The sequence below is a fragment of the Sander vitreus genome, chromosome 19 (genome assembly GCF_031162955.1).
Source record: "Sander vitreus isolate 19-12246 chromosome 19, sanVit1, whole genome shotgun sequence".
Lineage (NCBI taxonomy): Eukaryota > Metazoa > Chordata > Actinopteri > Perciformes > Percidae > Sander > Sander vitreus.
In genome coordinates, this window is record NC_135873.1 from 12,674,070 (window position 1) to 12,687,433 (window position 13,364).

Genomic DNA, 13,364 nt, shown 5'->3' on the forward strand with positions numbered 1-13,364 from the left:
AATATAATATGGATGCCTCGTAGAATGCAAAAAAAATAACTGTTAATGCTTCCCCTAGTATAAATCATGAAAACATAATGAGTTATAACTGTGGGAGGCCATTTCCACCAAGAAGATACATTGTTTTTAAAAAGATAAAAGGTTAGGCAGGCACAAAAAAAACGACTTATATGGTAAGTCAAAATATGCGATACTAAGGCAAAATCATATATTTTGTATTTCCTTTTCAACGATAAGATGGGCCCTTATATATTCCTATGTTTAGTCCAACGAAAAGGGAAATTAAAGATCATAAAATGACAAAAACAAAACAGCATCTCTTGAAAAGTCAAACAACTTTCCTTTATTTGTAACATACAAATAAAACACTTACAAGGCAGAATGACTTAGTTTTCCCTTTCATTGTCGTTTATGGACAGGACTGTAACACTCACTCTCAAACATGGAGTTTTACTTTTAACATGTTTAAAAAGTGGTTACCTGTAAAAGGCAAAGAAATGAAGATGGATCCACAACAGCTTATACTGTGTGTGTGTTTTTATATAATATATATATATATATATATATATATATATATATATATATATATATATATATATATATATATATATATATATATATATATACACATACATATATATATATACATACATACATACATATACACACACACACACAGAGAGAAAAGACCAAGAGAAGGATCTGTGGTTTTGTGAGGGTATGTAACCATTTTCTAAAATAAAAGTACTTAATGACTTAAAATAAAACGGGTTAAGTTTAGGCTCACTTACAAACTTAAAGATATTTTCACAAAAGCATTTTATTTACTTTCAGTGAGCTTTTTTTTTTAAATTTTTTTTTTTTTTTAAAACATCCCACCTATCTGGATTTTATGAGACAACTGAGCACTGATCTAGGGTCAGTTCAAACTTTGTGTCATATTCACTTTCATGCAAATTCACATTTCCAAGGCAACAGAGGAGCTTTTTTCTTTTACTGTTAACACATTGTAAAGTCTAAAAAAAAAAAAAAAAATCCCCTCCTGAACAGTGGTGTCATCACATTCTTCAGATCAGTTTCTTTAAATACTATGGCATGACACACAAACAAAAACTGGCTCTAGTTCAGAGCGGTGGCCAATCCTACCCAGCGAGCATGGCTGTTTAAATAAAACAGATGAGGTTTGATTCCGTTTGATTAACCTGAGAGAGAGACTGTCAGTCGGTTGATATACTACCACTATGTACAACATCCTCTTTGTATTGTAACCTATGCAGTACAAAAAAATGAATTGCTGTACTTATCAGAAGGTAGTCTAGAACTAAAAGAAGCAATATGTTGTTTAACAGGTTTTTTTGTTCATGATCAAAACAAGCATGATACACCAATATGTCCTCTCCAGGTGCTGAATATTTTTTTTTGTCTCTACCCAGTCTGGAAACAACCAGAAACTTTTACCCCAGGATCTGGACTTGGGTCATCCAAAAGGGATTTTGGTGATAAATAACATTTTGTTCTATTGTAACAGAGATTATTACAGCATCGAGGTGTAAGAAAGTGTCTGTCAACTTCACATTTCAGTCTCCCCTGTTTCACATACTTTGACCAGGCATTAATCTGTATGAAATTTCAAACTGGGCCTTAATATGACCGGTTTCAAAACGTACTAATTGAAGCCCTTCACAGCCACACTAGATAGAGGAATCTATACATCCACAGCAGTGTGAAGTAATATCTTTTGACACCTCCAGCCTGTAAGTAAAATATGTACAAACTGACTACAGTCCTGGAATTAAAGGGTTTGATGGTGGTTTCTAGATTAGGGCTATAGCCGACTGGCACTCAAAACTGTCCAATAATACCCTGAAGGTTTTGTAAACAGATATGGAATCAACCAGATCGAAGCCTTTCTACATTGACTAGAAACGTGGTATCTAAAATCCAAAGTGGGACTCCTACAAGAATCTCGGCAGTAAGATTACTCTGGACCAACTTTAAGGGAATGGGCAGCAGATGTACAGTACAAATCTTAACAGTGCTGACTTTGTGCCAAGATGCTTTAAGGAATACCAAACTAAAGCGTTTAAAATTTCACACATCCCCCATCACATACTGAAGGTATGACATATTAAAGTAATGCCATTAGACCAACATGAGGATCTTAGATGCGCGTTCAAACTGCGCGGCGAACGTTCAGAAGCCGTTGATCAATCATGATTCAGATCACAAGTTTTGTTTAACCTTTCTACAGTTTTTTTGTCATACAAACTAATGACAGTGGGCTGGGAAAACAGGTGATGACTGAGAAGACGAATAAACCATAAAAAATTAAATAAAACTAGACGTGCTCTGCAATCACTTTTTAATCACCCATCCATCAAATCTATGTTCCCTCCTCCAAGTTCATAGCATTCATCAGCTTCAGATGGCCACGTAATGAAACGGTGACTTCTACCAATCCTCATCCATGTTAAATCAATATGATTTGCTCATGCTAACAAAATGTGTAAGAGAAGGGATGGAGGATGGTTGTAGTATATTTTTTTTTTTAAAATACAGCTAAGAAAAGGTATCGTCAACATCAACTTGTTTATCATTAGTACCTCTTGGAAACGAAGTGAATGAAGAGGCGAGCAGGCGTGAGCAATTGTACAAAGAGGACTAAAGATGAGAGCGACATGGAGGGGTCTGCGGTCATTGTTCGCCTCCTTTCGGACATGGAGGGAGAACAGAGGCGGAAAGAACGGGAGAAAGGAAAGGCGAATGAAATTTTATAGAAGTCCAGAAGGTGGGAAGAAGGCGGGCAAATGACTTCATGGATTTAAGACCCCGTGTCTTCAGTGAAGCAGAAAACAGAGTTTCAGCTCATGACATGTACCTCTGATAAGGAAATATGGCCGAGGTAAAGCAAGATGAACATCTGAATGAGCAAGTGGGTCATACTCGGATTATTTTCTGGGTTGGATGCAGATAGACGGCAACAGATCATGAGAAATGAAATGTGTCTTACTCACTCACTGGGGAAGTTGGAGAAAGCATCATGAAGAAAAAGGGCAATCGTGGACATCTTGTCTCATACGTTATAGAAAATAAAAGCAGGGGAGAGGCCTACAGATAAAAAGTATCACCTGATTAGAGAAGATGGGTGGTGCTTAGAGGGTACTGTAACGATATGGTTCAAAACAGTGCAGTTGCTGCTAGAAAATGACTTACAAGCCATACGTGCATATGACAGGTACATTTTACAGCACAGCAGGGCTCCTCAGACTGTTTTTCTGGGACCCAAATGTGAGTACATTCAGCCTAATCCTGGGACCCTGGTTCAGTGAAACCAGCCGGTAGTCTCAGTGCGAGGTCCCAAAGAAAGCAGGGGCTGTATAACAGAAACTGACTAGCTCTTCTTATCTGCTTACTATACATAGTCATTTGAGTGAGGGCATGATCTATTTGGAAAAAAGGTACTATGAAATCTTGACATGAGGTAGGAAGTTTCTATAATACAGCCTTAGGCCAGGTCCCAAGCCATAGTTTAAGAAGCGCTGCAGAAGGTTTGAATACGGTACAGCACGTGAGGAGATGAGAGTAGGGTGGAATGAGGTTCATTGCAGTGGTAGAGAGTGTCAGCAAGGCCTTAGCTTTTTCTCGACTGGGGAATACTAATGGTCATCATTAACTGGGATAAGAGAATGAGAAAAGATGGCTTGGACATTGAACCAACAAGTACGAAAGAAAGAACAGGAGCTATGTATGAAAGCTCACACTTCATACTGCTTTTGGAGCAGGAATACACAAAAAAAACAAACAAAAAAAACACACAAATCTTAATCCATAATGCGACACCCAACATCCGTAGCCAGATATTCCACAATCGGTTCATTTTTAAAACGGCACTCTACAGCCGGTCAAACTCAAAACGCTTGCAGAGTAGGAGGCAGCTCAAGCTTTCACACACAGCCATGTAAGTTGCTGGCTTTTAACCAATCAGAAACAGGTAGAAGTGGAGTGGATCAGTGGCAGCAGCCCCCGCAGTGCCCACCCCCGTGGGTGTGTCCTGCCGAGGCCTCGCCGTGTTTGGTCCGCCGGCTGAGGATCTCGTAAGAGCAGTCGTCGCCGCAGCAACCGGACATGCTTGGCGAAGTCTCATCGATCTCAAACCTAAATGTGTGGAGAGAGGGGTCACTTAACAAGGGTGAAGGAGATCGGAGAAGCTTTTCTGAATGAAGTGGGAGAGTCTTATTGGGACTTTGTCTTATTCCCCGTATCCCCCAGAGTTAGATAAGTCCATACATACCCTTCTCATCTCCGTGCGTGTTGTAACTCTGTCTGACGCACCCACCGCTAGCCTAGCTTAGAACAGATCCTGGAGGTAACAGGTTCCAACTAGCCTACTGCTCCCAATTAGCATTTTCCGATTTACATGTTGGAATTTGTTTAGTCACAGCGTGTACAAATAACAAGGTCACATGAGACACACCCGTCTTCTAACCGTATATAAACTGGGAACTATATTCTCAGAAGGCAAAGCACTGCTACTTCTGCTACTTGGGCAGAGTGATTTGCTTGCAGGAACATGTTGGCGTTATTTTGTCACTTATTGGGAGCAGTAGACTAGATGGAGCCGGTTACCTCCAGGATCTGTGCTAAGCTAGGTTAGCCGTGGGGGCGTCAGACAGAGTTACAACACGCACGGAGATGAGAAGGGTATGTATGGACTTATCTAACTCTGGGGGATATGGTGATTAAGACAAAGTCCCAATAAGTCGGCGTGTTCCTTTAACGTTAAACTTCCCATTTCTCTATATTTGAAAAAAATAAAAACACGCCTTTGTATAGCCAGTATACTCACTGTAAAGCTTCTCTGAAGAACTGGTAAGCCCCGTGGTTGTGTTTGAAAACTGTCAACATCACTTTCTTCATCTGTGTACTGGACAGCAAGAGCAGAAAGGAAACATATTCACTGACAGATGTGACCGACATATGGCCTGTGGAGTGTCTCGTTAACGAACTAAAGCTGTGTTTGCATTCAGGGTTTCTCACCAAAACACATTCTCTGTATCTTTGAGGTCTAAAACTCAAAAGCATTTCCCTCCTCATATAAAAAAACAAAAAAAACATGCAAAGGCGATTTTTTAAATATTTTAAAGGGGTGATAGAATGCAAAACCGATTTTACCTTGTCATAGTTGAATAATGACAGTTTAGTGGGTAAATAGGACATACATAGAAGCTCAAAATCCCATTGACACCTCTTTCCTCTGCAAATCTCACATTTTGAAACTGCCTCTGAATAACAGGCGAATCTCAACGAGCCGCCTAGTTGACGTCAACTCGGCGGCTCCTCCTCATTTGGCTTTAGTCTCCATCTTTGTCACGTGCAAACATTGACATAGGCTACACCACTGATCTGAGGTCAGCTTAGTCTTCTGAATAGGTCGCGCAGATCTCAGAAATTGTATACATTGTTAATCTGCTGTTTTACCACTAAATTCACTTCTGAGACTTTTTTTACGCGAGAAATCAACTATGTAGAGGTCAAATATGGGCCGTTTTACGAAAATTGATGGCTAATTGCAAATTTTATCCGACTGTGTGTCGGAGTTCAGCGGCCGGTGCTGCCTGGGTTGCTGCCTCGCCGCCCGGCCTGTCCTCCTTCACAGACCCCGGCCTGCTGGGAGCTAGATGGAGCTCTGTCACGGATGGCAGCCCGCGGCGCTCCATACCCGCGCAAAGTCACAGTTTTTTGGGTTAATGGACTACCAAACGCCACTGCCCTGACAGAGCTCCAGGGCCTGCAGCTGCCCTCTTCCTGCTAAATGGCCGGTGTGTGTGTGTGTGTGTGTGAGTGAGAGCGCGGTCAGCGAGCTTGTTACGCCAGCAATCTCTTACCACAGGGTACAGTTAATCTTATAACGTGTGTAATTATAATGTGTTGAGTTATTTAAACAAACGATCGGGGAAATAAACGACTCTTGTCTGCGAGTCTCATTGATAGAGCTCTATCAATGAGAGCTAGCTAGCCTCTTCTGAAATTCACAAAAAATCATTAAATTGAAATCGGACACCATTGTTAGCTTTATAAGACCTTGGGGTAGATGTTATACAAGTGGCGTGACGAAATTCAAACTGTAAATATAGCTACTCTAGTTATGCCGGCAGCCAGCCAGCTCCGCGGAGCTCCGTGGGTAGTCCAGTATTCCAGTACCCAGGGAAACGGTGACTTTGACTGGGTATGGAGGTTGCCGCTTTCTCGTCAGACTGTGTGGAGCTCCTAAAGTCCGACACGTCTTACCAAATTTGCAATTAGCCATCAATTTTCGTAAAACGGCCCATATTTGATCTTTATATAGTTGATTTCTCGCTTAAAAAGTCTCAGAAGTGAATTTAATAACGAATGTATACCTTTGCAGTGTCTGAAATATGAGACCTGCTGTCTCGTCTCCAATGTGTTTCTATGGGGTTCGCTCAAACCAATCAGCGTGCAGCTCATCTAAATATTCATGAGCATACCATATTTGGAAGAAAAGCTCTTGTTCCAAATAGAGCCATACTCACAGGGTAGTTATGGGCCTAATAAAATAGCATTCGGGCAATTTTCAGCCCAACCAATGTTACATACCCTATTAGGAGACCTTAAGGAACAGTGTAAAATACCCTATATAATCATTCTATCACCCCTTTAAATCATATATCATTTACATCCACGTTTGCTTGCCTACAGTCTTGGAATTTGTATTGGATTTGTTACCAGTAGGAAGACAGAATAAGGCCAACAGTATTCTACATACCACATTATGCTTCATTGTGATGAAACATTTTGATTACAGTAAATAGGTTCAAAGGTTGATGGAGTCACCAGTCTTACAACAAGCTCAACAATTGCCCTATAGGACCAAAATGTAAATAGAAATTGTTGAGCCATGGAGGAGGCAACATTACTAAATATTGTTTTAAAGCTATTAGCTGTAAGAATGCTAGAATACTATTACCACTAATCCAGATTCACTTGGTTATTTGTCAACAATGCATCTGCAAATTGGTAAACCCCTTTTGGGAAGAAGTTGTAGAACGCATAGGGACAGGCATAGGTTTTATTATATCTAAAACACAGAGGTTGTGCCTGTTAGGGGACCAAGCAGAATTGTTAAACGTTTCAAAATATGATTTGGCAGTAATAAAAGTTTGGGTTGTAACGGCCATTTGTGTGATACTACGAGTGTGGAAAAGAATTTAAACAATGGCTGGAACTTATGTCAGAAGTTGCATCATATGAACACATGCTGTCCAGAATTAATAATGAAAATGAAGGATGTAAGAGGTCATGGGATCACTTTTTTGCCTATGGTACTGCTGGTATATAGTAATGATAAGAGATGTACCACTGTGGTTGCTGGACTCATTCTCTTTTTAATTTATTTTTGTTGTTTTTTTACTATTATTACTTATTTTGATCCCAAGTGTATGTATGGGGCTTTATACATATTATTGTACCACAACAATGCTGTCAGTTCTGTTCTGATTGACTAACACTCAATAAAAGAAAAAAACTTCAATTATAAAAAAAACAAACAAAACAAAGCATCTGAATTTCACACATCATGATCACCATGATGGCAGCTGTAGATTGTACCTGTTAGCGATGAGCTGTAGTATCTGGATGAGGAACTTTCCCAGTCCTTTCCTCCGCACTCTGCTCTCTAACTGCACCTCATAGCTGGAGAAGTTAGACAAGTTAGACCAGAGTGAAGGAAAAAAAAAAAAAGAAGAAATACAGCTTTTCTCCAGTCGTGGAAATAAAAACTTAAATCCACAAACTTGTGGCAGGGTGCTTACCAATATAAAACCTCCTCCCCACACTCCACGTCGAATCGGAAGTGAGAGAAGGCCACAGGGGCGGAGTCGCCGTCGCGGGCCAGTAGGTACCACGCCCTCTCGTCGTTCATCTCCTCCCTCTTTTCCCTCTCCTTCCAACCCCACTCGCTCTGCTCGTACCTGCAGCACAGCAGATAAAACGAAAATGGGTCATCTCAAACGTGACCTGGCATGCTAATTTTACACTCTCATTTCTCCTCATCATCATCATCATCATGCTGCCCTGGCAGTGCCACTCAGAAAAGGACACGTTCTAAATGGAACAAATTTTGTTTCGACTGACTGGCTGCCATTTGCTAAATTGAACACTACTCAAATTCTGGCAACGTGAGAGAAGATAAATTGTAGTAACTTCTCTGCCTGAAATGTCTCAAATCTGTCTGCAATATGATTTAATTCATACTCGTATGTGTGCGTTTGATGTCACTCTCCAAAGAATGTCTGGCTTGTCTGCACTTCTTCTTCCTCCATCTATTTTCAGCCGTGATTTACCACTTATATCTACGCAAACCTGTTCATCCCTGTTAAAGCTGGGTCACTCTGTTCCTGAACTACACCTTGAACTACTAGAACAGTCTTCTTACAGTGTCTGCATGTTGGCTCTGGTGAGTTCGAAGGCCCACTCCACAGACAGCGGGTTGAGGGAGGTCACCCTCTTACACTCTATCTGCAGGTTCAGCCTGGATGAAAAGACAAGTAAACAGGGTCAATAACGGTGGGTGTGTGGGTGTACAGTATGCGAGTCTGTAGTAAAGTGAGAGAAAGACTAAATGAAGACCAGACAGAAATACCACCAGCAGACCAACCAAAATGAAACAAGTATGTATTTCTGGAAACGCTGTCTAAGTCTTTTGTAGGCGTCCAAGCATTGCCTACCCATTTCTGTCGTACTTTTTGAAGGCTGGGAAGGCAGCCAGTGGGTCATCAAGCTGTGACGAGAAGAGGCAAAATTAGCTTTAAGCACATTCAGAGACACAAAATGATCAAGTCTTTTCCCCTTCCATGTCCGAGTCTTACTACACTGCCCCCCATTGAAACACTGCCATTTCAGTGTTCAGAGACGCTTTTGCTTTGACATTTATTGTACACATACTTCAAAAAGACACTGGGGCTGTGGCTTTTAATTTGCCTGTACAGCTAAAAATGTAAGTGGATTGTGAACTTAGTCGATCAAAATAAATCAGCAACTTTTAATAATCGATCAATCATTTTTCGAGCAAAAAAATTACAAATATTAGCCGTTTTTAGCTTCTCAAAAAGTTCAAAAGATGGTAATTTCTCTTGGTCCTAAATGATAGTAAACTAAATACATTTGGGTTTTGAACGGTTGCTTGGACAAACCAAGATATTTGAAGACGTCATTATGGGGAATTTAAGTAGGCATTTTGACTGTTTTCCGACATTTTATTGATTAAGAAGGCAGATTATTCGCTAAAGGCAGATTATTCGCTAAATGACCATGATCGTTAGTTGCTCTACACTGCTGTATTTTCAAATTAAACTCTTAATGGTGAATGTATTAAATACCCCACAAATAGTAAAAGAGACTGTACTTCTAATCCAAGTATCCCTCTGGCACAACTACAGGCCCTAAATAGGCCAAACGGGGCCCATACAGGCAGGACAATTACAAGTGCTATTAGTGTTATAGCCCCATTAGTCACTCATAATAAGCACCCACAAAGTCATATTTTCCTTGGCCCTGAGAGTATACATAATGTCAAATTAAGAATACTCCTCTTCTTGCACAGATTGAGATATCTGGGCCCCTGGATACAGACGTGTGAACTGTGCAGCTGCATCAGGGGAAAGATGAAAAAACATGCAATACAAATAAATCACTTCAGACTTGGTATCAGCAGATATGTTTAAGGATCGGAATTTTAAAGCAAAATCAGGACTTCCCTACTTCTGAATAAGCCAGTTGATTTTTCCCAGTGACAAATGGATCCAACAGTCAATTCTAGCTGAAGGTCTTGTTTAGCCCCCCCCCCTCCCCGCCTAGTAGGCCTGTTCAGTAATTCAGCCATACCTCTCCTCCATTTTAAGGCCAAAAAGAACCAACAGAATCTGAATCTACCAGAAAATGTTATTTTAAGCGGTGAATACACTATTTGTTCGTTTGAAACAACAGTCTCAGTCAAGATTCAACACTGTTGGCAAGAGCACAAACAAAAATAAATGTTACGTCGGGAGAATTTCTTGCATTCCTTCCCCGTAGGCACATCAACAGTGGAAAGGGGCGGGAGAGAGAACAGCATGCAACACACAGTGCCCCATTCTGGGACAAAGTGACAGAGAAAAGTATTAAGCGCAGGCAGGCCTGTTCAGATTTAGTCAAGGAAGTAACTACAGTTAAGCCCGAGGTGAGGGTGTGAGCTTTGTTCTCCTCCGGCCTTCAATAAAGGTTCATCTCTCGCCAACCTCCAAGCTTCCGGAACTGTCTGCTGTGTGTTCTACTACATGGCCAGGATTTAATTATGCTGATTAATTATGCATAAAGAAACATATGGCACTGCATTTGTTTTTTTCCTGCCTTGAGAAAATCATTTACGGGTGTATTCTGGGTAAGGAGGACATCCCCATCTTTTGGTGTCATTGCATGGAACCATGTCTGTTAATGCAAGTTAACAAATGAGACAAATCTCAGCTCACAATGGAGGTTTTAAGTGCTGTGCTCGATGCAATCTGGATACACAGGGTAGCCTGAAACAGCATGTAAAAGGACCAAGTGGTGGATGCTTTTATGTAAAGCACTTGTTACAGTTGAACATCAGTTACAATGCCATGATCAACTATCAAAACTACACAACTGCAAAATGTGCACTTGTTTTACAGTCAGGAACACCCCAACCTCTTTTTTTTAACAAGATGATCCCAATTCCTTTAATAGTTTTAACTACCATCTCCCCAAAGGTCCCCTCAAAAGCCCTCCATTTGGCCCACTCCCAAGGCTGCCAACAGCAACCTCACTGGTTAATCTGCAACCCAAATTACCTTATTGGCTGCGTCCACCTTGGCACACACAGCATCCATAGCTGCCCTCTCTTCCAGACGCCGGGCTTTCTTCTCCTTTGCTCTGTTGGACTTTCTCTGGACACAGGAAATAAGGAAAATGGATGAATGGAGGAATGTGTTGGGATGTGTTAGCAGCAGACATGCAGAAGAGACAAGCAGGGACAGATGAACAGATGAGACGGACAATATGGAAGAGAGGAGGATTGAAAGGAGACAACACATGATAACGCAGGGTAAAAAGAAAGGAGGGAAAATATATAAGACATGCGTATCAGAAATACATCATTTCTTCCCCACTACTCTGTACTCAACAACTTTCTGGTCAGGCCACCATTCACTGACAGACAATTAATTACATCTGTTTAATTATTAGGGATTTAAAAATACGGGAAATTAGTTGCACCTGGATTTTGCAGCTTTGTTTTTATTTATTTTTATAATTCATCTATGTACTCGAAGACCTCTACATATAAATTACCAGTAATATTCTTTGCATATATATATGATTCTGTGTTTCTGTGTGCAGACCTCATTTGCAGCAACATTTTATCACAAGCAATACGAACAAAAGTAGGTACACTTAAATATAGATATAAAACAAATCTTATTACTATTACACACACACACAATCATTCTTAAAGTCACAATAGCACAAGATAACAGTGAGTAAAAAGAAAATGGCATTCATATTGATTTCAGTAGCTTCCATGATCACCATGTGTCAATGCTGTGTAAAACAGGGGAGTGTTAATATCGCTGATGTTGCATATTGCCCTCAGTGTGGGACTAATAGTATTGGAGAAAATTCTGATACTCTATTTCTTCCGGATCTTGGCTTGATGTCCAACGCTAGTATCAGCAATGGTGCAGCCATAATTCACACAAATTACTCTAATTGCACATATGCCTGGCAAATGAGAACACACACTTTAAAAGCTGCTATAAATATGTCTCTACCAGGTGCACTACCATGAATAGTGATTATTAGCTGTCTTTAATCATTGACACCTGTAATTTATATAGAAAATTAACACTCACAGTAGAAGTAGCTTGACACATTAGATTTTTGGACTGTGAGTCATACAAAAAGCTGTTTGACATTACCCTGGGCTTTGGAAATAGTGATGGAGATTTGATTATTTTCTGACATTTTATAGATGAATCAATAACGGAAAATGATCATTAGTTGCAGCCCTACACTGCCAGTATGACATTTTGTATGCAGCTAAAATGCACTACCCATCTTGGGACGCCCCATGCATTTATATGTCAATCAAGTTTACAGTGCATAAAAATGGTGCGTTGATGTTTCATGAACAAACCATGACAATAGACAAAAAAGTAGGAATTAGCTACATTCCTTATTAGATCCAGACTTGAACAGAAGAAGCAACAATTATGGGAAGGAATGCACTGCATTACCAACTATAGTTCACAGCATTAACTCTGTACCAAGCACAGAAAGGCTGCAGACTGAGCTGGGACTGTTGAAACACGTGGATTGGTTTATCTGGAGTGAAAGTGCCGTGGAGGATAAACTCAGGTCTGTTTAAAGAGACGAGCTCAAGTTATTTAATCTAACTTATCTTTACAGCATGAGTGCAGGCCCGACTGGTGCTGAGAAGTACATTATTTACATCCAACAAGTCTGAATGCGTTATAACCAGGTGGGCTAAGACACCCACTCTGGTTTGTTGGTAATAAAATGTATACACACGAGTAACGTTAGCACGAATAGCTAGTAAAGCACTCGTCATTAATATGGCATTCCTAAGTGGCTAACACAGCTAGCACGCTAACAATGGCACAACACATCAGAAGTTAACAGTGCACAGCGGTAAGGACAATGCCGTAATAATGCTGAAAATGCCATATGAAGCTATGTGTACGCTTAGGCTAACGACAGAATGCTATCTAAGCTACCTGGAGGCAGCTAAACGGCTAACAGCCAAATAAACCCCCGTGTCGACCAGCACCTTTGACTAACACGTTACATGCATCCACCATGGTCTCTCTTCCTTTCCCTTCCTCCCTCCCTCCTTCCTTCTTTCTTTCTTTCTCGCCTCTCAACATCACGCATTTGCGAGCCCAAAACATCCACCTTTCATTGTATTACCTCGCATCGAGACATTAAGCAAAACACATAACTCACCCCCATTTTTGTAGCGGTGTTTTATCAATCCCCCTGGAGAAACACACCTCTATTGTGCCTGTCCTTTGCTGTTGCTGAGTTATTAGTATCTTCACTATAGAAGGGGGGCAGATTAATATGACAATGATAGATAGTGTGCTAACGAGGCTAGCTGGCTATAGCACCGACCGATGGCTGCGAGAGAAGCAGCAGGTAGGCGCAAATTTGATAAAACATCAAATGAAAAAATAGCTCTTTTTGTTCTCTTTAAACCAGATTGGCGCCAAGAGTACGAGGCTGAATTTATTGCAGGTCCCTTCCTTGCCCTTTTCTTTCCTCTCCTCTCC

The 13,364-nt window shown here is 40.7% G+C and overlaps 1 protein-coding gene across 1 annotated transcript in view; it reads right to left on the reverse strand.

The window, feature by feature from the left end:
- Positions 1–649: 649 nt before the first annotated feature.
- Positions 650–13,364, reverse strand: part of naa40 (N-alpha-acetyltransferase 40, NatD catalytic subunit) — a 12,725-nt gene continuing 10 nt past the window's right edge. The window contains exons 1-8 of the mRNA XM_078275819.1: positions 13,039–13,364; positions 10,866–10,961; positions 8,745–8,797; positions 8,453–8,548; positions 7,830–7,988; positions 7,627–7,710; positions 4,847–4,924; positions 650–4,155 (exon numbers count right to left, since the gene is read on the reverse strand). The exon at positions 13,039–13,364 is cut by the window's right edge and continues 10 nt beyond it. Coding sequence (XP_078131945.1) covers positions 4,008–4,155; positions 4,847–4,924; positions 7,627–7,710; positions 7,830–7,988; positions 8,453–8,548; positions 8,745–8,797; positions 10,866–10,961; positions 13,039–13,044 — 720 coding nt within the window. The 5' untranslated portion in view covers positions 13,045–13,364 and the 3' untranslated portion in view covers positions 650–4,007. The remainder of the gene's footprint in view (positions 4,156–4,846; positions 4,925–7,626; positions 7,711–7,829; positions 7,989–8,452; positions 8,549–8,744; positions 8,798–10,865; positions 10,962–13,038) is intronic.